General features: G+C 49.6%; 1 protein-coding gene across 4 annotated transcripts in view; it reads right to left on the bottom strand.

Moving 5' to 3' along the window:
• Positions 1 to 26,437, bottom strand: part of PAX7 (paired box 7) — a 101,561-nt gene extending 75,124 nt beyond the window's left edge. For 2 of the 4 annotated variants that reach the window (XM_062012844.1, XM_062012841.1), the window contains exons 1-4: positions 26,353 to 26,437; positions 24,104 to 24,339; positions 23,326 to 23,455; positions 22,180 to 22,308 (exon numbers count right to left, since the gene is read on the bottom strand). In XM_062012844.1, coding sequence (XP_061868828.1) covers positions 22,180 to 22,308; positions 23,326 to 23,455; positions 24,104 to 24,339; positions 26,353 to 26,437 — 580 coding nt within the window. Of the gene's footprint in view, positions 1 to 22,179; positions 22,315 to 23,325; positions 23,456 to 24,103; positions 24,340 to 26,352 lie in introns of all 4 variants that reach the window. The other 2 variants (XM_062012843.1, XM_062012842.1) reach the window with 2 other exon arrangements.
• Positions 26,438 to 27,678: the final 1,241 nt, after the last annotated feature.

Genomic DNA, 27,678 nt, shown 5'->3' on the forward strand with positions numbered 1-27,678 from the left:
TTTGTTCCAACAGGTTTTGAGTAGACAATCCTGCCCAACCCTTCAAGCCCCCCACAAAGATCAGAGTCTTGAACAGCAAGAATGTGAGGGCAACTGGAGGGAATGTTGGAATCAGAGCCAGCCAAGCCCTGTACAAATCACTGACAGCCCAAATGTTCCCTTTGTCATTAGCAATCAGAAGTGGGGCACTTCTCACAGCGACGTAGAACCTTGATGTAACTAGTATAAGAAGCAAGAGAAGGAGTTTGACTGCATGGGAGAGCTTTCCATGAGACAGACTCTTAACATACACAAAATGGCAACAGCCTGAAGTCTACCAAGTAGACTTAAGTTCTCCTTGGATCCTTCACAGGTACAACTTTGCCATTTCTGAGGCATGGTGAAGAAGTTCTAGTCCAGAGTTGGTTCCCATCCACCTACTGAATTATTTACAGCAGTTCTTGAAGTACTTGGATGTTTCTTAGACATCCTCCATCTTCAGCAGATGTTTAGCTAAACCAGGGCAGCAGTGATATGTGTTGTTATTGCAAGAAGAAGATAGCTTGGTCATTTTGGGTGCTTGTTACACTAGGCACTGAATGAATGCACAATAAGAGACTGCCCTTGGTGAGACAAGACATGGGTAGGAACAGAAACACAACCATAGAGAGGTGAAGCAGCTTCAGCAAAGCAATCCAGTGGCAAAACCAGATTTTAAGTCAGATTCAGTCCCACATTCTTTAGACAAACCAGCCAGCACATACAAAACCTGAGCTGCTTCAAACCAAATCACTATCTAGAGTTAACAGACGAAGTCCCTTGTTTGGTGCAAGCTAAAGGAGCTCCATCAAATTCACTGGTTCATGGCAGAATCTCTCCTTTAAGCTTTGTGTCTGTGTGCACAACTCTGCTACAATGAGTATATAAGGAGATCCTGCACCCTGGGGGATGCTTATGGCTAACTGAGCTAACGATCCCCTTTTCAGCTGTTCCCTTTTACAGGGGGTGGTAGTGGAAGTATCTTAATCGTGTCCGTGTTTCATAGCGTGAGGCTACTCACCAGTATGAAGTGAAATATGGACATAAGTAATTGCAGATTTGGGGGGGGTGAGACAATAAGGACTACATTTTCAGTGGCTAAGCCCAGGCCTCCAAAAGTGCATGCCTGGAATTGGGAGATGCGGTTATGAATGGTCACGTTTTCATATGCCCCAGAGCTCTGGAATACACAAACGTCTTTTGCATGCACCAACCTAAGTCCTGAGCAATGAAACCCAGACCAAAAATGTATGGATATGGGGAAGGGGGGGGGAAGGTAACTGATCCCTTCTCTGATCCAAGTGAGGAGTCTCTGATGAAAAATCCCCTTTTCCTTGTGCATAAGGAATATATTTCTAGATTGATCCTCAGGAGATTCCTTAGCTGTGTTGGCATAGACATTTCATACCAACACAGCTGGGCAGAGAAAGGAACCCTTTGCCAAATAATCCAAATGCTACACCTAAAAGTGTCTGAAAAGACAAGCTGCAGAGCTTGTGAATCACAGACCCCAAGTAGCAAAAGCCCCTCCTCAAAGCCACAGCCAGCGAGCTACTCCACTGATGAAACTCCATGAAGTGAAGCCATTTTAGGCTATTTGAGATTTTGTCCCTGTGACTGGGTTGAGCCTCAGCAGGGAGATGATTTGTGAAGATGGAGGAGGCTGTGATGGACAGGGGAATCCCACAAGACATAGATTCAGTTCCTTCTTTAAGCTCCCAATGAGGCATGAAGTGCCATCCCTAGCTAACCCCTGCTTTCATTTCCTTACCCATAAAAAACATCGTGTTGCCCCTCTTCTAGGGTATGGTGACCCAAAACCCAGTGACAATGCACTGGTGAATATCTGACATGTGTGTTCCCAGATAGATTTTCCAGCTGGTCACATTTCACTGTGACTTTTGTTTTTTTCCCTTGCTGCTACAAAATATGAAATGCCTGTGACTGAGTGGAATAAAACAGAGAACATCTCTTCAGTGCTTGCTTGCAAATGAAAAAGAAGAAATAAAACAACCACCCACAACATTCAGAAGAGATACAAATGCTCCCAGGAGCCTTTAAATATATATATATATATATTTGGTTAACTGTGATGTTGCCTGTAGCTCTTTATGGCACTTTTAAAGCATCAAAGCTCAGATTTGTTATATTGAACCTGGAAAGCTTCAAAAAGTTTTTGTAAATTAAAATCTAAAGGAGGAAAAAAATATATATAAAAGATACCAAAAGCTATGAAGTGGGATTTTTTTCAGATGGAAATGTGCTTTGATTTCAGTGGTTCATGCAAATAATACTCTCTCCTCCTCCTCCTTCCCCCCCTACACCCCCAACGGAGTTTTCAGCGCTGCAGACAGAAGGTGGGGAAAAACAAATATGACATAAATTGTCTTGGTAAACAAGTAAATAGTGTCACTTAACTCTTCCCCCTATGACTCCTTGCTGGAACTCAGAATTAGTTTATGGCAGGGCTCTGTCAAAAGGACCCCCTCCCTGGAAACAGAGGTGAGACCTCGAAAGCTATTGTCTCTTTAGTTAATTAATTAAGGTAATATTGAGTAGAGCTTTGCTTCTAAGTTCAAGGAACCCAGCTGGGGGCAGCAGCCTCTTGTTTGATGCCATGAATACCAAGGAATGAGCTCCAGGCCCTGCATTAAAATCCAAAATCATTTAAAACATCCCAGGGAGGAGGGGATGGGGGGTGGGGAAAGAGCTGTTGGGGGCAGCCCAGTTTAGGGAGCTTTACAGCAGGGTCCAGCCCTCATCAAACAACTACAGGGGGTCACTTTGCATTTTACACCACCACCAGCTAAAGTGGTGACCAGTTCCTCGGTTCATGCCTCTTGTTTTTCAAGCCTAAGACAGGAGGAGGCTGGTTAAGTTTGGCAGAGCTGATTTCTTTCCCCCTGGGCAGTCTCCTTTGGCTGGGGAATACTTCTTACCGGTGCCTGGCCCAATCCCTATAAATGTCACGTTGGTCAATTTTGCTTACATGGGGAATCCTCTCACAGACATGGGATGGGATGACTCATTTGGATAAAGTCGCCCACAAATGTAAGCCTTTGCAGGCCTAAGCTGGAAATGTGTTTTATTTCCAAGCAGCATCTAGTTGTTTGCTCTGTGAGCTGATTTGCCTCTGAAGAAGGAGGAAAAATAGCAGGAGGAAAAGCCAAATGTGCAGGTCCATATTCAATCTTTGGGTAAAAGTCCTGCAGATACCATGGGAATTTTCCTGCATAAAGCCAACAGGTTTTGAGGGGTGAAAATAACCCAGACAAGCTGGGGATAGGGCTCTGCTTAGTAATTTTTACTTGGCTTTGCTGCTGATAGGCCATGTGAACCTGAGCAAGCTGCTTCACTTCAGTTATACCCCAGCTCTTTTCTATGCCACAAGCTGCCTCTGGCTGTGCATCCACACACTGCCTCACACCTCAGTCCTGTAAAGCAAACAGCATTCACCCATTCCCTTCACAGAGCAAGGCAGGATGCCCTGCCTCAGTCCCTGTCCTCATACCCACTCCCTTCCACACATCAGCATGGATCTATTCCTTTTGCTTTCCCCAGAAACAGCAGCGAAGAAGCCGGTGGGTGTGGGATTTAACGCCTCCAGATTGCAAGATCTCTCTTATTTCCCCCCCAACACCCCCTCCCTTTGCTCCCATACACAGTGTGTTAACATCTGCTGCTGTGTTAAGTCTAATATCCTTTGGTATCTTCTCAGGGGAGAGGTTGGCTCTCATCTGGACGTGGCTGCCCAGCACCAGGCACACCGGTGGCACCGTATAAATAACAGTGATCAGAAATAGCTGACAACACCTGCTGGGTTTGAATGGGCAACAAGTGATAATCCTGCCAGCAGCTAAATGGGACTTTGGGATTGCAGGTATTGGCCTGGTTTAACTGACTCCTTGCTTTGATTATGTGTTTGTGTTTTCCCATTTCTTCCTTCTTTTTTTATGCCTCTGAAATGCCTCAGGGAGCCACTATGGGAACAGGAATAACCCCAAATCTCTCGGTCTTTCATCACGTCAGCTCCTCATCTGTTTCATTTTTTCCTCTCCCCCAGCCCCATTTGTGATGCTTTCAGGCAAATGGACTTTATGGAAAACCCCAAAGGGAAATAATGAACACATTCCAGCACTGGAGGAGCTGTAAGGCATCTCCAGTACTGCAAGAAAGCTGAGCCCACCAGTCAGCCCATTGACTCCTGTCAAGAAAAACAAACGTGGATGCATTTACTTGAAGGGTCAGAGGCCTGAGTAAAGGCATGAGATCAAATCATTTTCTCTGAAGACAACCTCTACAAACAGTGCCTTGGATTGGGCACATCTGTAGGTGTATCTGTGGTGAGGGAGCTGGTCAGAAGCAGTAAGATGCTATCGCTGTGTGCTTTGTCAAAAGCATCACCGCTGCTAAACCACAGCTGAAGACGGAGATGCTCGACTGATGCTAAAGCCCTCCTTGGGTTTGCAAAGAGTTAAACAGCAGCACTGTCACTAAAACTGCACATCAGGTTCCTACAGTTCCCTACAAACTATTACCCCAGCTGATTAAGCAGCTATTTCCCTAATTGGGAACCACCTCTGCTTTGGCTGTTATTTTGTTTCCTTTTGCTCCCTGTTTTTTCTCCTTCCTTTCACTGGTTCAGGATGGGGTTTTTTTCCTTTCAATAGATTACTTTTACACTTGTGGCTCTGTCTCCATTCAGGTCACCTCTCCAGGAGCACATCTCCTTTGGAAAGCACTAAGTACAGGTTAGGAGGGTCATAAGTCACATAACCCCCTTGAGGGAAGTTTGGCTTTAGCCAGCCATGAAATAGCAGCTCTTCCGCTGCAGAGGGGAAGGTGAGGCTGGGGAGAGGGGGGTCGTTTTATTATTATCATCTCTTGACCTCCCAACCCAAGTGCTCAGAGCTGTGTCTCGTTAAGGACTGTTCAAACAGGCTCTGCAAGCACCACAGACCAATCAGACTCGTCTATCATGCAAGTTATCAGCCCCCAAAATGCCCTCACAGGCTCATCTCCCTCCCATCTCAGAGGGATCCCCTCGACATGGGGATGGAGGGCACCTGCAGACACTAAGGACTGAGGTGTCTGGGTGAGATGGAAAACCTCTGTGTTCAACTTTACACCCTGCCTGGGCTATTTGTTGTGACCTGTGCCTCTACACATTATTTTGAGGGCCAAAGTGATGAGAAACTCGCTTTTTCACTCTATTTTCCACTGTTCAGGCAACAAAATACCCCAAGATCATAAAGCTAAAACACCATCAACTGCAAACACACATTAAAGCCCTTCTTTGCCTCCTAAGGCTTTTAAAAACCTTCCTGAATTAACCTTAGAGAAGGTGGAAAACGTCTGAAAGAGGTGAAGGGGAGGAACCAGGAGCTCATATAGCTCCTTGGCATTTTATGGGAGAAACCAAAGCTGCTCAGTATTACTCAAATTCACCCCAAGCCTGCTCGAGCCAGTCCCCTCTGGCCCCGACCCAGAGTCTGCAGACAGGCTCAGTGAAAGCAAAGAAACCCACAGAAGCAGGTTTGAGTATTAATTTAGGGACTTTTCCAGGCACCTATTGCCAGGTTTACCATCCCCTGCCCTTCCCTATGGGATGCTCAGGGTGTTTCTCTCTTCCTCACCACCACATCCTTGACAGCATGAGGCTGATATCCCAGGGAAAGTTAAATATATATGGAGAGAGATATAAAATAAATCCATCAAAGCCTATTAGTGAAATTGCTCTGTGCAAACCTAATTGACCACGAGGGATCTCCTAGACAAGCAAGGCTGTAAATAGTGATTTGAACAGCAGCAGGGGGAAGGAAAGAGGAGACAAGGAGGGGTGGGAGGTGGTGAGGAGGGAGAAAGAGAGAGAGGGAAGAAAGTTTTCGATTGCTGGGGATCATTTTAGGCGACTGCCTGGCTGGAGGCTGTGGAGAAAGGAGGGTTGATCTGCAGCATATGGTGCAAAGAGCCAATGCTGGGGGTGGAAGAATAAAAACCCCCGAAGGCTGCAGATCCTAAGGAGCTATTTATTCCTCCCCCTGCAGATGTACATTAATGCAGGAGGAGTAGGGGGAGCAGATCTTTGGGTTGGAGAAAGAGAAACAGCGCTCCTTCCTTTTAACATGCTGTTGTCTGGCTTGATCTTGTCACTCCAAAGGGACCCATTCAGAGGTATTCATGCATCTGCCTCAGGGGGACAATGGGACCTTAGTTTATAAACTGTCTGTCCAGTTGCCTGCAGCCTTTAGTCCTTTTGTTTTCCCTTCTCTTAATAAACTTTTTGGGGGAGTTCATCAATACGCTTGAATAGCTGATGTTCTCATTCTCAGAGAGGGGAATAACAGAAGGTCTTGAAGGTTTTTTTGTGGTGTTTTTTTTTAATAGGGGTGGGGGTGGGTTTTCTTTCCCCTTAAAGGGGAACCGAGGCTTGAAAAGCATCAGAAGAAACCCTTTAAAAAAAATAATCTGAATTAACCCCAAACAAAACCCTCTATTCAAAAAGAGACAGAGAAATGTGCAACGTTTAATTGCTCCCCACCCTCCCTCCCAGCAATTTTCATCCTGACGACAGAATTAAGACGATCTCTGACTAATTTTACAGCTCTCCAAATATTTTGGGTAGGGGGATTGGGAAGGAATTGCAGAGACCAGGCTCATTTCCAGGGGATTTAGGGCTGAAAGCTGGCTCTAACCTTTCTCTCTCCCTTCTCCCCTATTCTCGTTTCCCCCCGACAATAGCCAAATAGAAAAAAAAATCTATCACAGAGCAGCAGATCTATTTCTCCACACACACTCTCAAATCGAAGGGAATGGCCCCAAAGCGAAGGCGCTCTCCCGAGCCGGCCCCTGGGGCAGCCCGCGGAACCCTCCCCTTCCCCGGCGTCTCCTTTGTAGCTGAGCCCGGAGCGGGGAGGGGGGTATGGGGGGGGTGAGGAGATGCCCCTGTTTCTAAAGCACAGCCCCCTTCCCGTGCCGGCTCTCTCTCTCCTCCCTTGATTTCTCTTTTAAGACGTTTCTTTTCCTGGCAGTCTCTTTCTCCCTCCCCGTAAAGCCGAGGGAACCCGGCTCCAGCCCCGTAAGGAGCCGATGCTTGGCTGCCCCCACTCCCCACCTCTCCTTCCCGAGGCAGCCCCCCACCAACCGCTCTCCCCAGTGACTCCAGTTCAGCGTTTTAAGGCCCTAATGAGTGTTGACAAGTTTAATGAGTTTGTTTTAAAGAGGAAAAAACTGGTCAAGTCGAGATTTCCGAGTCAAATCCATTAGGGGATCCCATTCAAACCCCTCCTGACAGCTCAGCCGCTCTCACACTTCATCAGCCAGCGCCAAGGCTGAGCTACTGTGTGAACCCCATCCCCTGCCTCACAGCCTAGATTCCCACAGCAGGATCCTCCACCCTAGATGAGGAGAGCCGAGGGTACCAGTGCCCGGGGAGAGCTGCCCGTCCCCAGCATCCGTCGAGGGGTCACACTCTGGTTTAACCGGGATGGAGGATGGGATCGGACCCCTCACCTCTTCCTCCGTCACCACCTCCCCGGGAAGGGAGAGGGAGCTTCGGGGCTGCCCTGAAGAGGATGGAGGGGATCATTCCCTCCCCTCCCCGAGGTCGATATGGAACCCCCCTAAACCCATCCTGCGAGATGAGGTCTCAGAGCACTCAGCGCTCAGAAGGGACCATCCAGCCAGGCAATAACCTCGCATTTCTGTAGGAGATTGCATTAAATTCCACCCCCCCCACACACACACACCCCCCAGCTCTTCCCTCCTTCCTTCTCCCCTTCTGTTTCTCTCCCCCCACCCCACCCCTCAACTTTCATATAAGCAAACAGCCCTGTGAAGCCGAGGTGGAGGTCACGTTAAGTCATGCAGTCTGACTTGGTGAACTTTGAGCTGGGTGATTAGGAGGGGGGTTCTCCTTTTTCAATTTCTCCACTTCCTAGGTCTCTCCATTGTTCCAATTCCAAACAGCTGCTGGTGCTAATCTTTCGGTTATTTGCAATCAGGAGGGAGAAATACCCACACCCTAGAGTGTTCCGATATTAGCAGTAAAGAGACCACTGGAAGCTGAGGAGATGGAAGAAAACAAAACAGACTGAAGTTATTGAACTCAGTTTGACTCTGAGCCTTTCAGGTACCTCTCAATCCCAAAGCCATGGCAGAAAGCCATGGAAATCAGGCTTACAGGTACCACCACATCACTTGAAGGCCAGACCTGATTTTTTTCCAAAGGTTAAACACCTCCATCCCCTCAAAGTCTGGCCGGGAATGGAGAGGAGGGGGGGAAAAATACCGAGAGTGAGCTAAGAGGGAAAAGAAACGACGACAAAAGCCCGGTTGGAGGCAAACCTGGAGAGCTACGCCCAGGAGGGTTTTGCTCGAGTTGGCTCTCAAGGATATGTATTTGTTGTGAAGCTGTTATTAAGAAGGGATGGGGAAACTAAAGGGTTGAAGGAACCTGCAGTTTCCCTTGTGCAAAAGAAACCGTCCTACTTAGGTGGATGAAAGCAATAATAAACGGGAGTGCTCTGCCCCATACGGGTGGGTAGGAGAGATACTTCTAACTGGCTTATTCCTTTAATAAATAGGGCGATGGGTGCCGGGTATTGAGAGGTGCTGAGTATTGATGGGTGTCTACCCTGAGGCATCCCAAAGGAGAGATAAGAACAGCCCTCTCGCTTCCCAGGCAGCAGAAACAGCACTAATTACTCAAACCCTTACCAAGAACCTTAAGCACCATCCTAAAATTGATGGGGTGGCCCCACGCGTGTCCAGGACAGGCATTAACCGCCGTTTTCTCCGGGGGTTATTAATATGCTGCCCTGGCTCTGCCGGGGGGAGCCCATTAGGCTTTTGCTAGTCTTACCCAGCCCCTGCCTGGCCCGCAGCCCTCTCGCCAGCAACGCGAAGCCTTTATTGGTTTACTTAGGTGTTAATCCCTTAACAATCAAGTTGTCTGACCATGGAGCCCCGTCTCTATTCTTGTTTACATCTAATTACGGGGCTGAAATGCCACTTCCCTTCCCAACACCACTCCATCCCCCCCCACCCCCTCTTCGCCAGCCTTCAAACCAACTTTCATTTCACCCCTTTTAAGCAGGTAAAGCCCCTTCTCCCGGGGAAGCAATTGAAGATAATTACAGCAGCGGTGGCTCGGCAACATCTCGGGCGGCTCTGCCGGGAGCAGATGGCTGGGGAAAAGGGAGGCTGGACGGGGGAGAATGGGATCTAGGCACCAAAAAACCTGTTTCCCTCTGTCGTAACCTTTGGAGGTGGTGTGGCCCTTCTCTACTGCATACACCCTCCCCTTCTCTGACCGAGACCCCCTCCCCGGAGGGGCTCTGGTCCCCAAGACCCGCAGATGAAAGGAAGAGCTCTCCCATCTCCCGGTGTCACAAGCATCTCAGAGCTTCCCTTAATTCAATTAAAGCTCCGTAACTCCAGGAAACCAGCGGAGATCCACCCAAGCAAACCAGTAACCGGGGCTAACAAAGGACCTTTCTTTCCAGAGGGTGTAGGGACCCCGCTGGCCCATGTGTCATCCATACCCGACGACTCCTGCCTCTGCGGGGTTAACGATTCAGACACCACTGCGAGCTCTGGGACTGCAACTTGGCTTAGATAGTGTCTCAGCCCTGGGGCAATTCCTCTAAATCAATTTTCAAAACAATCAGTTTAGGGGCTTTTAATTAAGCTTTAAACCGGCGGTTAAAAATAGCAGTTTACTTCTTTGGGATGCAAACTAGGCTAGCGTAAAAATAAATCAGAGAGACGGGGCCGCTGCCTTTTGGGATTCAGGGAGACGTAGATTAGAAACGTCCCAAGATTATGAGGATTCTTTTTTTTTGTCTTTCTTTCTTCTAACACTGATTCTCCCTCACAGCAGCTGCTCTTTCCCTGCCAGGCACTGAACTGTCCGTAGGACCTCAGAGCCAGGAGATGCCGTGCGGCTTTCCCAAAGGAAAGCAAAAATTTCGGCGAGGAAACCTCGCCAAGCCCGGTCCTAGGTCAGGATCCCGCTGCCAACAGCAGGTTCGCCTCTTGGGGGTTTTTTTTTGTATATATGTGTATATCAGGCAAAAAGAAATCACGAAAGAACATAAAATAAACTCTCCAGCTGTGCTTCTTGCGAACCAGCTCGGAGATGGGGAGAGCTGCAGCTCCAGCCTGCTCTCCACTTCAAGATGATTTTCGCCTAACAGATGAATTTAGGCTCCTTTTGTGCCTTTGTAGTTTAAATCGGATCCTCCAGGTTCTTCCCACCTCCCAGCCACCCTCTTCCTTTGTTTAATACTTTTGTGCTTACAGCAAAAGGGGTGCTGGCAGGATCCAGTCCGAAACACACGCTCCACACCTTTAAATCCCTTAAGCTGGAGCAGGTTTTTGGCTCCCCGACGAACCTCAGCCGGGAAGCAGATGCTTAAACGAAGCTCTTGCACCAAAAAAAAAGAGAGCGCAGCTCTTTAAAGGGAACCACAGCGTTCGGTTGATTAAAGAGTAATTAAGGGCTGTGGGACTCCTTTGGTACCGCTTCTAGGACTCTCCGTGCCCGGAGGATTTCTCCCTAGGTGACCCAGATAAATTGCAGATAGGGCTGAAATAACTTTTGTCCACGACGGGCCGGGATGCGCCTGGACCGCAAATCCCTGCTCAGCAGCGGCTAATGAGGCAGTCATGCAAAACCCAGCCAGTTAAACCTGCAAAGCAGCGGCGTGGGGTGACTTCTCCTCCCTCCCAGACCCGCGGGGGCTTCGCAGGCAGATTCTCTCCCCTCCTCTCTCAGCTCCTCCACATCCCTCGCAGCCCCCTAATTCACAACCTTTCTTGCGAGCCCGAGCCCGAGGTGAAAGCACGGCTCCTTGCTCAAACACGCAGCCGAGACCTTGACCCAGGTCATTCGCAGTTTGGGGAGAAAAGCGGGTGAGATGTGCCAGAGAGAGGGGAGGATGTGTCCCCATGCCCGATGCCCCCCAGATTTTGTGCGGAGGTGATCACGGGGGTATATCCAGCCTGGGGATTGATACCTGAGCGCTACCCGAGGAGGATGCTCAGGTCGGTGGGGTGGGGACCCCAGTGCCAGCCCGGCCGTGTCCCCAAGGAGCAGCATATGTGTTTTTCCTCCTTTATTTTTCGCCTCTTAGAGGGAGGAAAGACCTCCATTCCCCACGGGAAAGGTGGAGAAGAGCTATTTTAAGCAAAGAAAATAAATCTCACCACGAGGGAAAACACACGGCAGAAAAAGATGATACGGAATCAGAGAGCGAGTGGGAGCTCTGCTCGATCAACCTGCTCTTGAGTGGGGAGGGAGAAAAACCTTCCCTCAATTGGATTCATTCCCCCCCCCCCCCCCCCAAATTCTTTCCTTCCCTTTCCGCGCTACTTTCAAGGACTTTCTGCTGTTGCTTTTCCTCGGCTCCTTCCCTGAGCATCCCCCCCACCCTCCGCCTCCCCTCCCGCAAGCGCCTTCCCCCTCTTTAGATCTCAGCGTGTTTGCTCTTGACTTCATCCACTAAGTCAATAGTTTGGAGATGCCCTCATCCTCAGAGGCCCGAGCCCCCGTGTCCCCTCCCTGTTTTCTCCTGCGGATAATGGCAGCCTTTTGTCGTGTAATCAAGCTCCCGAGGGGTTGGGAGACAGATATAGATTCTTGGCATTTGTCGGTGAAAATGAAAGCTGGATTAGGCAGAGGCGGCTGCACACTCCATGGTAAAGGACAACAACTATTCCCCCATTGAAAGTCCCATTCTGGTTTGGTTATTTTATCTTTAAAAGTTGTTTGTATTTCTAAAGTGGCTATTGATGCACTTAGAAAGTGTAGCAAGCTGTAAAGCCTCGCTTCAAATGAAAGGCGGACACACACACAAAAAAAAAAGAGAGGAGGTTAAGGGGAGAAAACAGGGAGAGAGAAAAAAAATACCATCGGAAAAAGGGGAGGGTGGAGGAGCGGCGGTGGCAAAAGAGTTAAAAAGATCAAATTCAGCCTGGCTAAAGTTTAATAATCGGAGAGAAAAGTCACCAAGTCACAAGAGCCGGGAGAGGAGCGAAGGCGCGGGGCTTTGGGCTCCGCTTTTTCCCTTCCCTGCCTCGCACGGAGAAAATAATGACAATATTTCGGTTTCCCTGCTGACGGGCAGAGGGGCGGGGGGAGTGACTGGCATATTTTTTTCTCCGCGGGGGACACTTGACTCTTTGCAACTGAACTCTAAACCCGAGCAGCTTGCTGCTCTGCGCCCAAGTTGTTTTGTTCTTTAGCAGCCGATCGCATCTACCACCTTGTTTTAGGCTCGGACGGAGGTTTGCCGAGACACTCCTGGCAAGCAGAAATGGGGAAGATCGCTCGTCTCTGCCCTATCAACCTCTGAGCATTTTCCTTTGAGATGTTTATGTTATCTATATATACAATTCCCCCCAAACATCACTTGGATTTAACCATCTCGGATTCCCTTGTCCTTTAGATGCGTCTTAATCTGGGGCTGTACCTTCTGCACGGTCTCTCCCTCTTTCCTTCCCTCCAGTGACTAGAGAATGACCAGAGCTGCCTTATCTATTCTGCTTGTTTTAAATCCAACATTTGTTAATCCATCCCAAACTTTTCTCCTCCTTTTGCTCGGGTTTCAGGGATGGAAACTGCAGCTGAGCCCCTGCGAGCAGAATTCAGACGCACGCACAAGGGAGGGTTTGGGACTGGAAGGAGATTAAGGGGAAAACTCGAGGCAAGCAAAAACCCACCCCAGAGCAACAAAGTACAAACCCCAAATCTTTACATTCTAAAGAGAAATAAATAAACGAGCTTCAAAGAGCTCAATGTGCTGCTATTTAGCAGCAAACGGGCATCTTCTCGGGGAAAAAAGTGGGGAAAGAATTAAGATACTGCTCAGGATAAAGCAAAATAAAGAATCGCTGGGAAATGCCAGGTTTTAATCAAATCTATACACGGGGATGTAGGATATACATAGATATATTCCTTTAAAATCACCAGCAGCCCCGGCTATCTGCGCTCTCTCGGATAATTTACACCATACAAAGGTCGGGGGCTATTAATACACCCTGCCCCCCCTCCCCAGCCACCATTCCCATTCATGTCAGTGTTTCTTTCTTTTTTCCGAGCAATCAAATGTGCCGGAGACAATTGGAGCGAATTTAAACATGACTGTCCCCTGACTATCCCTGGACATCGCAATGTCCTTTGTACCTTCGCTCTCTCCTTCACTCACTTGGGATACATTTAAAAATGCGAAATAAGACACCCAGCGCATCTTTAATAAAGCTCCAGGCGAGGCTCCGCTCGGATTCATTTTTTCACCCCCTAAAATGGTCTTTACGAAGTTAATTCCCATTGGAGGACTTTTGCTTCCAACTTGAAGCAAGGCGAAAAAAATTACGCAGAGATTTTTGTTTAACTCTACTTGAGGGGAGTTGCTTAAAAGCAGCTTTTCGTTGAGCCGTCCTGGCGAGTCAACTTTCCTCCCTCTCTCTCCTTTAATTCCCAATAAAAATGCAAATCAATTCGTCCTCGTAATGGGAACGGGGGGGGGGATAATAAATAAATAAAGAAATGCAGCATCGCTGTGGCTGCAGACTTTCCCCTCTGCTCCAGTTCGGATGCCGATGGAAATGACAGAGGGACAGGGGAAAGTTTCCCCTTTTCCCTTCGAAAATAGAAAAATAAGGTGTTTTTCGGGCCCTTCCTTCTCTGCCCTGGGTTTGGGGACTGTAGATTCATAACTGCTTCTCTCCCCTCCATCCCTGCCCTCCCCTCTCCTTTTAAAGATGCCACCAGGTCACTTTGATCCGCGGTCTTTAGGGGCTCCGGACAAAGGCTGCAGTGAAGGCTGAAGGCTGCCGGGTGTCCCCCCCTCGCTGCCCGCACCTCGCCCGGGAGGGACCCCGCCGGCAGCCCTGCCCTCAGCCCTGCTCCCCAGGGTCAGGCAGAGGGCTGCCTTCCAATTTTAGCAACAACAACAACAAAAAACCCCCAACCCCAACCCAAAAAACAACCGACACAGGAGAAGAGTGAAAATCAAGAAGGGTTTTTTCCTCTCCCCCCTCTCTCTTTGGAAGAGAGATGGAGCGAGCCCGAGGGCAGGGAACAGCCAAGTTGAAGCAGATAGTGGGTGTAAAAATAGTTTGCGCTTCCCCTGCCTACTCCGAGCCCCTCCCGAAGCCTCCGTGGGGCCTGTGGAGCATCCCTACGGGGGGCTGCCAGAGTCTCTGCACCCCCAAGCCTACCTCCAGCGGGGGGTCGACCAGCCCTAGGAAGGGTGGTCCCCTCATTGAACCCCGGCTTGCTTTCTCCCCCCCCAAAAAAGCCTCTTTTTTGACGTTGACAGGTGGAGGTGCGAGAGGAGCATCCTTCTGTGGGATGCTGGTCAGGGGAAGGCAACCATTTCCAGCACGACCTCCTCGCCTCGTTTGCCCTCTCTTTAGGAAGACCTGGCTAGTCTTTTAAAAGTCTTTTGTTTTGTTTCAAACAAGCTCTTTCCCTTGTTTTAAGCTCAAAACTCCTCCAGGAGCCCCAGAGCTGCAGAGCCCGGCCGGGACCGCAGCCGCACACAAAATGGATGAGCTAAAATGTCTCCCCAGCTGCAGACTTCATGAATGAGAGGCCCCTTTCCCTTCCCCTCTCCCTCCCCATCTCCGGCTATAGATTGATAGATATAGATATATTTCATGAATGAGCCGAGGGTCCTCCCCGCCTCCCCCTCCTCTGCCTTGGCTGTCCCTGCAGAGCCTATAAACAGCAACGGCCCTTTACAACAATTCATCACAGGACCCAGAGCCATCCAAGCAAGTAATATGTAGCCTCAGATCTAGTGTGTCCCACAAGACAGAGCGCCTGCTAATTAATAGACAGTGATTCCTGCAAGCAGCCCGAGCAGTCTGTAATATGATGAACTTCCTTTGTACCGGTGTCACCACAAATGTTTCTGATAAGGAAAAGCATCCAAGGATCAAAGACTATAAGCTTCTCAATTTCCTCAAGCTGCCTCTACTTTTCCTCACCTACTTCTTCTTTTTCTCCCCCCCCCCTCCCTCTCCCCTTTCCCTGCCCCTCCAAGGAGATGCGATGCTCCCTCCTCCTCTCCCACAGCCCTGAGGTCCGTTCAAGTGCAAGGGGCAGTCCCCAAAATAGCATCATTTAGACCTTAAGAAAAAAACCCACTACCCAAAACCAAGGGAGCACAAAAGCTCTGCTTCTGGTTCTTGCTCTCCCCGGCACCTCCTGAGCTCTTCCCACTTCTCCCCAAATCCGGGTGACAAATGTCTTTATAAACAGGCGTTAGCTGACATCTAATTTCTTTTGTGGCAGGCTCGTGGAAAGTGTGAGCGCAAAGGAAAGGTCTCCCCGAGCGGGTTCCATCCCCGGGGCAGAATGAGCTTGGAAAGGAGAGTGATGGGGTTTTTTGGGGGGAGGGGGATGCCAGCAAACTTCCAACCCCCCGTGCACACCGGCAAAGTTCTCATCTCAACCTCTCCTCCCTCCTGGAGCTGCACCTGTGCTTCCCAACTCCTTCATTTCTTATTTCCCTGGGTTGATAAGGGAGGAAGGGACCAGGAGACTCCCCCAAACCCACCCCCCTGAGGGCTTTGGATGCTCCACCTGCATCTTCAGCTTCCCTGGCAGAGGTGAAGCGGTGGCAGAGAGGCAAACGCGAAGGTTCCCCCCTCCCTGTCCCTTCCTTGCCTCGGACACCTCCGACTGCTTCCCTGCCTGGGACTCACCCAGCAACCGCTCACCCAAAAAAACCCCCACATCCCAGAGCCCAAAACAGAGGGAAATTCAGATCAAATTGGAAAAAGAGAAAGAAAAGGCAAAAAAAAAGCCCAGCGGTGGAGAGGAAAGTGGCAGCTGATTGAGATGGGCTGCTTTTTCCTTCCTCCCCCCTCCTCTTTTTTAACAATAGTCTCTATAAATATAGAATCTCTCCAAAGCTCAGGTCTTAAGAGGGTCCCTTATTTGCTTCTTTCTTTTGTAGCCAACGTAATTTTCAGAAAGATACTTCCCCCCTCTCCTTACCCTAATGCTCCAGTAAGTACCTTACAGCTTTAAGGCGAGTGTTATATGTGCTTTAAAATCCTGCCATGTAAATTCCCCTGAAAAATTTGGAAAGCTTCTCGGAGGGGGGGGGTGGGGGGTGGGGGGGGGGGAAGAACTAGGAGAGGGGGAGGGGGAGAAAGGGGAGGTTAATCCGGGTTTAATGCTATGATGCAGTCACAGGACCAGGGCTAGGCTGATTGTGTTATCTCTTCCCAACATTTGGGTCTCCCATATTTCACCCAGCCAAATAGCTGCGAGAAAAAAGTGCGTATGGAGGCACTCCTGACGCCTCAGGAAAATATGTTATTAATATCTAAATAACTTCCCAATACTGTCTCTAAATCTCCCCTTCACCACTCCAGATGATGAATTCGTTTGAAGTGTTCTCCCGTCTCATCTTTTCAGTGTCTCTCTCTCTCTCTCTCCTCACCCCCCTTTTTTTTTTTCCCACAACCAGGCTTATTTCAAACTGGTAAATATCTAATTCCTTTAACCACACTGCAGACACGTCTCTCCTCTCTTAGATACAATTCTCATTTGGTGAGATCCGTATATACATGTCTCCATAAAAGAGAATAAGCCCCAACACAGCCTTAAACCACTTCTTTAAATTCTTTGGGGGTTAAGCGCGAGGTTTGTATTTTGGGGGGGGGGGGGAGGGGATCAGGTAGCTCCCAAACAAACTGCCCACACCTGGATCCCTCATTTTCCTCGCAGCCTTCCTGCAGCTTGCTTCGGTCTTTGCCTCTTCTCTCTTGCCCCAATTACGGGCGAGTCGTGGATTAGAAATAGCCTTCACAGTTTCCTTCCTCCTCTCCTCTATCGCAGCATCCATCTCCCCTCCATCGCCCGATACTCACTTCCTACCCCTCCCGCTAGACTCTAATCTACCCTTTCCCTTCAAATTATAGATTATAACGTCCAGAACATATTTCCTTCCCCTCCTGAGCTGCACCCCGGGCTCTCCCCTGCCGGCCAGCGCTCTCCATACCAATATTCCCCTTCTGTTTCCCCCCGCTCTAGAATTAAACCCGTTCTTCTCCCCCAGAGAAGGTTGTGGGTAGGGAAGGGGGGGATGATGTAGAAAATGAAGAAACCCAAACAAATCCTGGATCACAAACATCTCTCGTATATGATTTCACTTCCTACTGTATAATTGAACCTCTCTCCCCGCATCCTTGTCTTAAGTTTGTTTTTTTTCCCCCTCTAAAAAAAACCCCGTCTTGTATTAGATTATACTCGTTCATTCCCCCTTCCAACCTTATCTCTCCTCCTCTCTTCTCTCCTTCCCGTCACACTCGATTTAGGAAGGAGTTTATCTTGCAAACATTTGCCTACTTTGTTTATGTAGACCAGGTTCTGCAGCTACTTGTTCCCAAAAGCCACTGTTTGCCTTTGTAATTGTTATCTGTGTTTATTGTTGTACCTCATTTGTCTCAGCTTTTTTTGTGACATGTAAGCTCCGTGTGTGCTCACATCCAGCCCCCCCCCTCCCCTTCCTTCTCCTTGCTCGGTTTTTTCTCTCCTTTTCCCTTTTCTCTCGCCCTGAAATATGCACAGAATAACTCAGCCTAAAGCCAATGAATTGCTTGACACTACCCTATCTCTTTCCTGCCCCCCATTATTAGAGCTGATCCCACTCGCAACACTCACAAATCCCGCCTGGTCTCTGTTTGATTAGATTGCCAACCTTTCGTAATCCCTTGATTTGATGAAGTGTCTATTCCACACACACAACCAGCCCCCCCCCCCCGCCCTCCCCAACTCCTTTCTAAACATACATTTACAGAGAAAGAGATTGTTGGTTTTAAATCAATGCAGATTGTTTGCTGATAAATTCACACCATAGCCCTTCTTCCCTCCTCCCCTTGGCAAACAAAGCCCCTTTTCCAGGTGTGGGGGGTGTTCCCTCTTCTTTCTCTCTATCCCTTCCCTCCCTCGAGCCTAATTCAATTGGGCAAGACCTTGTACACCCAAACAGCTCCCTCCTGTCTCCTGCTCCCCCCCAATACTCCGACATAAGCAGCAGTGACTGCTGACAAATTAAATTGTTATCACCTCCAAGGGTCCAACTCTCTCTCCCTCCAGCTGCTGTTCACACCTGCACGCTTTTCCCACCTCCAAAATAAAGAAACCCCTTTGCCCATCCCCGGCTTTCACGCTCGGGTTTCCCCATCCCACGCAATATTTCCACGCTGCCACGGGACGGGAGTGGGTGTGGAAGCAAAAGCGATCGGTGGAAGAAACTCTGTGCCATAAAACGGAATTCAGAGAAATTAAACGGGCGAGAGGAATAACTAAAACCGCCTCTTTTCACCCAGAAAACCCCGCCAGCGCCGCCTAAGCCTTGAGCATCCTCCGCGGGCATCCTGCAGCGGTACAGGGGGCAAGCCCGGCTCTTTCCACTCGTGGCCGTGGGATGACACACTGAACTTCCCTTTCAGAGCAAGCAGATCGCCTTCCTCATAACCTCACCGACACCCCCCTCCCCGAGCCTTCACCAGCGTCTGGTTGCAATTAATACCCCGCCAGGATGAGGCCTCACCCCCGCCCCTTCTCCTCCCGCATTAATGGCTGTGCAGCTTCCCCAGCACCCCCTTTAGATTTAGGGTTGCCCAAATGACCCCCCCCCACCTCCCCCCTTCACCTAAACCCCACCTCGCATCCCCATGGAGCACGTCGGGTCTGCGGGAGAGCAGCGCATCACCCACGCGTGACCCTCCCTAATAAACCCCACGAGTCATAATAAATAACAACAAGCCCAAATAATAAGAAGTCGGTCTTAACAAGGATAAAAAAAGATAAATAATAAAATAAATAAAGTGAAGCCTCATGAATATATGCCCAGGGCTAGCTGGAGTGAGCCGTTTAAAGATGAAAGTGCAAAGAAATAAAGGCTCAATTTAATCTGCCTTAAAACCCTTCAACTTAACGTTTGTGCTGGGAACTCAGAGAGTGAGTACTGATTGGGGATAAATACATTTCTTAGCATGCCTTGGAGCTATTACACCCTTCTCCAACACAGCTCCCTATTCAACAGCCACAGTTTTCATTACCAGCTCTAATAAGTCTTAACATTATTAAATGCCAAGCAGACGATAGAAAGAAACAGGCGCAGGGTGGAAGCTTTCTTTAACACTTAAAAAGAGAGAGCATTTAGGGCTGTCTTCCCCCGGCTCCCCGCGAGGAGAACCGGCAAATGGAGCAAAGGCGTTTGTCAAGAGGGGAAAAAAAGGCCAAAACAAAGTTTTCCCCTTCTCTCCCCCATCCTTAATAAGAAGAAAAACGCGTGAAGAAAAGCCCAAACCCAACCAAACCCCCCTACAAAGCCATCCCCAAACCCCACAGCCAAGCAGAGCTGGAGAACAAGTGGCAGGAGAGTGGTAGGATTTGTATTTTTCCCGCAGACCTCCCAAGGAAATTGGGAAGGTAAAATACTCTTGACTTGGTAGGTGAGAAGGATTCTTTCATCCCCCCACCCCCGGCACACGAAAAACAACCCCAAACCATCAATCCGGAGCGTTGCGTTCGCCGCCTCTGAGTGTTTTACAAGTTGCATCATCAATTACCTCAATTGGGGCCATTAAAACTTTGCCAGTCGGGAAAATATACATTGAGGGCGCTCAACTGGATGGCTTTAAGGTTGATTTTGGAATCTTATGGGGACGGCGGCTGTGCTCGGCCAGAGCCGGGTTCCACCCGCTCCCGCGGCTGCTGCTTCCCCCATCCAAAACCAGAAAGCAAAGGCTTTTATTTTGGGGGGTTGGATTTCTCCGAAGTCGAAAAGCGATCGAGAAGGAGGAATAAGCAAAGAAATGACTGAGAAAAGGAGGTTTCTCTCAAGAGATGAGAAAGGGAGAGAGGAGGCTGCGCGCCCGGAGGTAACGCGGCTCCGCGGGCTCCGGCAGCAGGAATTTGCCCAAATTAACCCTCGATTCAAAGCGGGCTGCTTTCATAAAGAAATAGAGGCTCGGGTTTGATTTGTCGGCGATATTAGAAGGAAGAAGCGAGCGTTTTGTTTTGCTTATTGACACGCGCTCCTACATGTTATTAAGGAAGAAAAAAAACCCTCCATCTCCTTCCCTCTGATTTATTTTGGGGGTGGCGATGGGGAAAACACGCCGGGAAAGGGGGGAAAAAACCCAAATCCTCAAGCAGCAGTTTAAAAATCATCTACCTTTGGGGTTTTGGCGTTTCTCCTAAGCGATGAGACTCTAAGAAAACAAATCTTCAACCCCCAAATCTTCCCCTAATAAAATTAAAGCCACCCCAAAGTGATAGAAGGGGGGGGGGGGGAGCTTTTGGAGGACACAATAGCCCCGATTTGCAAATGAGCATCGCCTCTTTCCAAATCACAAGCAACATTTTGCCACGTCCAACGGCTATCCTTTTTCCAACAGACGGTCCTATAATATTACAAAACTATCTAACAGCAGGGAGTTTTGAATAATTTATCTCCCTTTCTTCCCTTCCTTGGCCTTTTGTCCAAACTTTTTCTCCTCCTTGCAGAATTTTGAATGAGAATAGACAAGCCCTCCCTCCCCCATCCCTTTACTCCATTTTTAAGGCAGCCGAGGGTTTTTTCCCCCCCTTTTTTTCCCTCCCCCTTTCTTTTTTTTTCGCCCCCCCCTTCTTCTACTGTTTGCTTTTGTGGTCAGGAATCTTTTTGCTTATAAAGCTTCAATAGACTTGAAGGTCTTTGTAAGTGAAGTTCATCTTCAAGGTTGGCAAAAAAAGAGAGAGGGAGAGATCTGGGGAGGGGAAAAAAAAAGGATCGGATCCTTAAAAAACCCCCTTTTGTGCACCTTCATTTAAAACTCCCAGTGAAGTGATGTTTGAGGGTGACAGAGAACCTTTCTCTTCTGTTTTTTTGCCTGCCCCGAATTCTCTCCACTTCACTATTTCCCCGCCGTTGTCCCAAAATAGGGAAAAACTTTGGAGCTAGTGAGAAACTTGGGAAGTGATTCCCCGCTGCTTCCCACACCCGGATTGGGGAACTTGGTGCTGAAAACACCTCGTACCCTGCTCCTCCTTGACCTGTCATCGAGATCACAAATGCCCTGAAACTCCGACCGACTCGACCTCAGGCCAGTTTGGGAGAAAAGTAGCAAACCCCACTTTCCTGAAGCATCCTTAAGACTTGTATCATTTGCTGTTTCATTCCTTCCCCCCCTCAAAAAAAACCCCACCGAGCCCTGTAACACAAGGAAACCGTTTTCTGCCTAAACCCATCCAGCAGCTTCTCCCTCTCGTTGCTTAAAACTTCCCCGTCTTTGCAAATGCCTTCGCTGATAAACCTGAATTATGCTCCCTAAAAATGACACTTTACCCCATTTTTGAGGGAAGGGGAAGGGCAAAATGAATCATTACCCTCACTGGGCTTGGCAGAAATCTGATTTTCAAGCACCACAACGGCTGGCTCCATGCATGCCTCACCCCCATCCCACATTTACAGCACACAACCTTTGTGAAGTTGATTTTTTCCTCCCACAAGAGGAAAGCATCGACTGTGGGAGATGACAACAAGGGTCCCTGCTCTCCCTCCAAGCTGGCCTGGCCTCCAGCCTTTCATCAGAAACACCAGATTTAGTCATCCTGGTTTTATTTAGGGGTGCAGCCCCCCTGTTTCCTCCTATCCAAGGACTCCCCACTCATCTCCCCTCGGTGCTGGTGGCTCTGCAGAGAGCACAGCGCCGATCGCAGCTTCTCTAATTGATATTGATTGGCCAAATCGGTCAACTGTCAGCCCAAGTTTCAGGGGACCACTTAGAGAGCAGGAGAGAAATCTGTTTAACAAATTCATTTAGGAATCAGAGATGCTTTTTCCCTCCACCCTCCAGCTATCTCCTTTTCCCCCTTTATAAATAATTGATCCAGAGCAAAACACCACCAACCGACTCTTCCTCTTGGGAAAACATTCTCAGCCCGAGGGGCTGGGTACCACCTTCCCTTCCCGGGACCCTGCATCACCCCCTTGTCTCTACCATCGGTCACTTGCAGAAAGGACAAACACAAAAGGCTCTGAAACCATTCCACCTTACTCTTGGTAGGGAGGGACCACGTTCCCTTTTCCAAACATCCCCTCCAACCCAACCCCGGGGGGGGTCACACGTGGCTGCTTTTACCTTTGTCGCCCAGGATGCCGTCTATGCTGTGCTTGGCTTTCTTCTCCCCATCTTCCTCCTTCTTGTCACAGTCCTCCTCTTCCTCTTTCTTCCCGAATTTGATGCGTAGCACACGGCTAATCGAACTCACTAAACCTCAGACAGTCAAAGACAAAAAGGCAAGTATAAGCTGCCTGGGAAGGGAAGGTGAAGTGGAAGTCGGGTGGGAAGACCCAAGCCAGGGTTGCATGACTTGTACATTTACAAGGAGCATCTGTACCCTCTTTTTTTTTCCCCAGGGGTATGCACCTGCCTGATCCTCTGTGCCCTCCAAAACACCCCTGAGGTCCCTGAGCTGCCAAAGTGGACACTCAAAGTTGGACACGCTCTTCACCGCATCCCTGAGACACCCGACACCAGCAACATCCCACGGAGCATCACAGTAGATGCAACACCCTGAGGGTGCCCAACTGCCCTTCTGACAGGGGAAAAGCCCCACCTAGTACTCCAGCCTCAAATAGGACCCTCAGCCTGGATTCAGACCTGGGCCCTTTCCTGCTTTAGGAGTGATGTGCCCTGCAGGGAAGGCTCAGTCCCCCTAAAACAGAGGAGAACTCTCAGCCAGGACCTGAAGAGCTCACACACACATCCCTGGAGATGCTGTATTGAGGTCAGGAGCTGAAGAGCTCACATATCCCTGGAGATGCTCTTTTGGGGTATGGGGTGTCTCCCCATGAGCAACTGGGAATCCTTGGCTATGGAAACGCTGCTCTGCAGCCCCCACTGAACAAATCCCAACAGAATATCCGAGCTCCCATCTAACTCTGGAGTTGGGGGCTGCCTCTGTGCATGCTCCCTGTGCACCAGGACCTCCCCTGCTCTCACCAGAGTTGGAATAAGTTGGGAAAATTGGTTTGTTTGTGCTTGTTTTTCCAGTAAACCACAGTGGGGCCAGAGCACAACCTCCCCCCATCACCTACTGTTTATTTGCTGCTGTGGGTTTCCTTGGGGTGATTTTAATACCCCCCACTCCCTTCTATATCAAAGCAAAAGGTCAAGAGGATGTTTATAACCCCAGAAAACGGGCTTTTTTTAGTGGCAATAATCATTTCCCTCCATCTTCCTGCAGGTATCAGGGGTGTCCTTCTTGCCAAGCTGCCTTCTCACCTGAGGGCACGGTGCTCCTGTCGCAGTGCCCATCCTTCAGGAGCCTGTCTCGGATCTCCCAGCTAAACATCCCGGGGTTTTCCCGTTTGTATTCCTCGATTTTCTTCTCCACGTCGGGAGTTGCAACCTGCTTTTGTGATCAAGGGACACCGGTGCGTGCCCACGTGTGCAGAGAGAGGGACGGGGAGAGAGGGAGGGGGGGAAAAAAAAGCACTTTTAATTGAAAAGAGAAGATTTCGTCTCGGTTAAGTTCTCCTCGCCCTGGCTGCTGGTTTTGGGGCTGAGAATAAGGATTCGAACGGAGAAAAGAAGGAAGGGAAAAGCTCTTTCACTCCCAAATGTTGCTCACTCCAAAAGCAGAGCCTCTGGGAGCCAAAGGGAATCATACAGGGTGAGTTTATCCTGATCCCAGAGGGCGAAAAGAAGGAGGAGGTGTGTGCAGGGGTTGCTTTCGGAGGAGTTTGTGTACACCCAGTGATTTATTATCCCTCAAAACATCCCGACTCGCCTCCTCCCCATACAGCGGGGCCGAAACAAACGCTCCAACGCGCCACTTGTTGCACACGGGGAAAACAAGAAGAAATCGCTTGAATTTATCCATAGCCTTCAACTCATCCCCGTTTCTACCCCTCGGAGCCTGCAGATTGCACTTTCATAATGCCTTTTTCCTTCCCCTTTTCCTTGTGTCTCCACCTGAAAAAAACTTATCCCCATCTTCCCCCGGAGTTTTTTTGCACCTACGGCCGGTGGCTGAGCTCAGCCCCAGCATTGCACTCACCCTGGGTTTGCTGCCTCCGATGGCTCCGGGCCGGATTGAACCCGTCTCCTGGTACCTACAGAGGATTTTGGAAACGCAACCGTGGGAGACCCGCAACTGTCGGGAGATGACACAGGGTCGGATGCCGTGATGAGCCATCTCTACGATTTTATGCCGAATATGGTTGGGTAGCGGTCGACCGTTGATGAACACCCCTCCGAGCTGGTTCACCCTGCCCTGGCCCAGCGGGGTGGAAACTGGAGAATAAGGGAGAGGGGAAGGGGAGAAAAATAAAGCACAACAAACCAACAACGAGGTGGGAAGAAAGGTAAAAAGAAAGAGGAGAAAATCCAGCCAAACGGGACTCATCCCTCCCTGCACCTTCAGCTTCACTCCCGCGGTTTGACTCTTTAAAAGAAGGGAGAAACCTCTCGCCCATCTCACGGCCTCAGTCTTGATCTCCGCATCCCGAAGAAAGACTTTTCCCATCGGTAAAGGGAAAAGAAAACCAGCCCGTGACCCGGCCGCCCAGCGCCCGGCTCCCCGAGGCTGCCGCTACCTTTGTATCCCTCTCTCTCCCTATATTTTTGACATTTCCCACCTATGGATTCCATCCTATCCGACGTTTGAAATAAGAAAAGCTTTTAAACCGCATGACAAAACCCCTCAAAACACATTCTACCCCTAAAAAAAGCAGCGCGCTCTAAATTACGGCACTCTCAAACTAACTTTGGGAAAGAACCACTTTAAATACCCTCGAGGGCTTTTTGTTTGTTTGGGTTGTGGCTATTTTTTTTCCCCCCTGTGTTTTTTGAGTTTTTGTGGTTTACTGGCGTTTTATGAAGCGCTTTGGGGAGGTGCAGAGTAAACGCGGATCCCGCCCCGAATCGTTTCCCCATCACCTTGCACAGCGCATCCCCGGCCGGAGAGGGAAGCGAGGAACAGCTTCTCCTTATTCCCCCTCCCCAATTTGTTTCATATCTCCCAGTGTAGATCTTACAGATTCATATGATTGCACAGGATGGAAATTAAAACAAAAAAAAAGGAAGAAGAAAAGAAAGGAGGGATGGAAAAAGGAGGATGGAGGGGATAGAACTCAGCTGGGTAATTTACAGAAAGGCTGGAGGGGGCGAGGGACGGGGAAGGCGAGGGGGATGATTTTTTTTCTCTTTATACAAAGAAAAGTCGATTCCATAAATTGCCTCGCGATTTAGCGAGAATCATGCACCGCTAATTCCGAGTCACTTGGCCAGCACTCCCTGGATATATCATTATCGACAGATAACACTCGAGTGGCCAATTTTACATTCAAGAGGTACTAAAACCGCCGCCCGCTCTCTCTTTTCATTATTCCCAGTCATGTTGTGCAAATATTGTTGTAATCCTTTGATCCTTTCCCTTGCCGTCTGTTTTACTTCATTTGCTACAGAAAAGCACTTCAACAAATCCCCCCAGCTTGTGTGTTTTGCAGCCTGCGTGGTTTTCCACGGCTTTGAGTTTCCCCACTTGATCACGGGCAGGATGAAATGTTCTTGTTTAATAAATGCGGCGAGAGGGGTCCCGCTCTAATTTTACCTCTTTTCTTCCCCCCCTCCCTTAATATGTTTTTTAATGTGCCTAGAAATAATCACCCCCCGTAACACAAAGGGAAGGGGGGGGAAAAAGCAAAGCAGATGACGGGGAGGGGTGGGGGGGAAAGTTGATGCGCTGCGAGTTGATGACACTTTGCGAGGTGACAGCTACAAAGTCCCTTCCCTTCACCAGCCCCGGCCAAGGCCATCTCAGCTGCCCGTAGCTAGAGGATACCCCTGGTTTAACTGGCTTTTTTCCCCCTTCAAAAGTTGAAATCAATGGAATTGGTTGGTATTTCCTACTTGTTTTTTTACGGGGAAGATTAAAATAGTCGGGACACTTGAAAAAAAAGACCCTTAAACCCAACAAGTAACCCCAAAGCGTGAGAACCTCCCCTGCAACAATTTGCGGGGTGCCTGATATTGCTTTAAATAGGGAGAAAAAGAAAAACAAGCACCCGAAAAAGAAAAGGCAAAGCCGCGGTGATTTCACGGGGACGAAGCAGCTACAGAGGGAAGGGAAGGAGCAAAATATCGGCTACAAGTTGGATGCTCAGGTCGGGAAACTCCCCCGGCTGCAAAGTTGAGCTGCATCCTCCCCCTGGAGCAGCACCCTCTGCCTCCCTCTTCGTTCCCCTCCGGGTTATAGCAAGGTGTTAAGGGAAGGAGCGGTTTAAAGAGGAGTTTTCCCGGACCTACCTTCCAAAGGGAAGCCTGTGCGAGGGTAGTTTTGCCCCGGAGCCGGGCGCATCATCCGAGGCACCGTCCCGGGCAGAGCTGCCATAGTAGGGGGTAAAAGGGGGAATTGGGGCCGGTGGAGCGAGTCCGGTCCAAACCGGGAGGGAAAGGGGAGGGGGGGACACCCCTTGGCCCCTGGAGAAGCGAGAGAGCCGGGGATCAGGGAAGGGACGGGGATGTCTGTCCTCGAAGCCGAAGCGCTTCTCTCTCCCAGCCCGCGGCTGCAAAACAAGGGACAAATCTTTGCTCCAAGGAAGACAAACCAAAGCAAAAAAACCCCCAACACCAAAAAAACCATCCCCCCACAACCTTGTAATAATAAAAGAGGGTGGGAAAAGGGGAAAGGGAGTGGGGGAGAAAGAAATCACCCACCAGAAATTCCTCTTGAAAGTTTTAGGTCTATGTCACAACCGGCCTGAGCGGGCGCTCCGGAGGAATGTCAGGCAGGCTGCCGGGAGCAGCAGGCACATCCAAAGTTGCCTCGGTGCTGGGTTGGGCTTAGGGCGAGGGGTGGGGGGTGGTGGTGGTGGTGGGGGGGACGACGAGCCCAATTCCCCCCCCTTATTTTGTTGTTGCCTCTTTTTTTTCCTCTAGAAGTGCTCGGTGCCTTGTGGCTGAAGGGATGCTCGTGATGGGGCTGTGGGAGGAGGAGAAGGGCGAGGAGAAAAGTGGGAGGGGGAGGGAGGGATGTCAGATGGAGGGTTTGGAAGTTGTTAAAGCGCCGAAGTTGGGGATGGGGAAGGAGGGGGAGGACGGGGACGAGAGGGCTGTGATAGGCTCCGACTCCTTTCTTTTATTCATGGCCGGGGAAGGGGGTACCACGGCGGGGCTGGGGACCAATAAGAGGCAGCAGCTTCCCAGCGCGCTGGCAGAGCCGGGGGCTCGCCTCAGTTCTTTCTTTATTTATTTAAAGACGTTATTATTCATAACTAGGCTTTGGCTTCTTCTCGAGGGAAAGCTGGGGTCCCTCTCCCCCGCCTTCAAAAGATGTCGGGGTGAAAGGAGAGAGGAGAAAGTTGAAGAATGGGTCTTTTGAGATATTTTCTTTGGGTTTTTTTTCCCCCTTCCTATCCTAAGAAAGTTGGGAGCTCTTAGAGCATCCCGTGAGGGTCCCAGAAGGGTAAGGCCGGCCCGAGGAGTGGACAGGGGCTGATCTGAGCCCAGGGAGGGCCACCATGGATCTTAAATAAATACATAACTGATTAACCCACCCATCCCTCAGCTACCCGCTCGAGCCCGGCACTTCTCTCCCTGCAGCCCGCTCCCTCGGGGGAGAGGCTTGGAGCC

The sequence above is a fragment of the Colius striatus genome, chromosome 21, assembly GCF_028858725.1.
Source record: "Colius striatus isolate bColStr4 chromosome 21, bColStr4.1.hap1, whole genome shotgun sequence".
NCBI classification, from domain to species: Eukaryota; Metazoa; Chordata; class Aves; order Coliiformes; family Coliidae; genus Colius; species Colius striatus.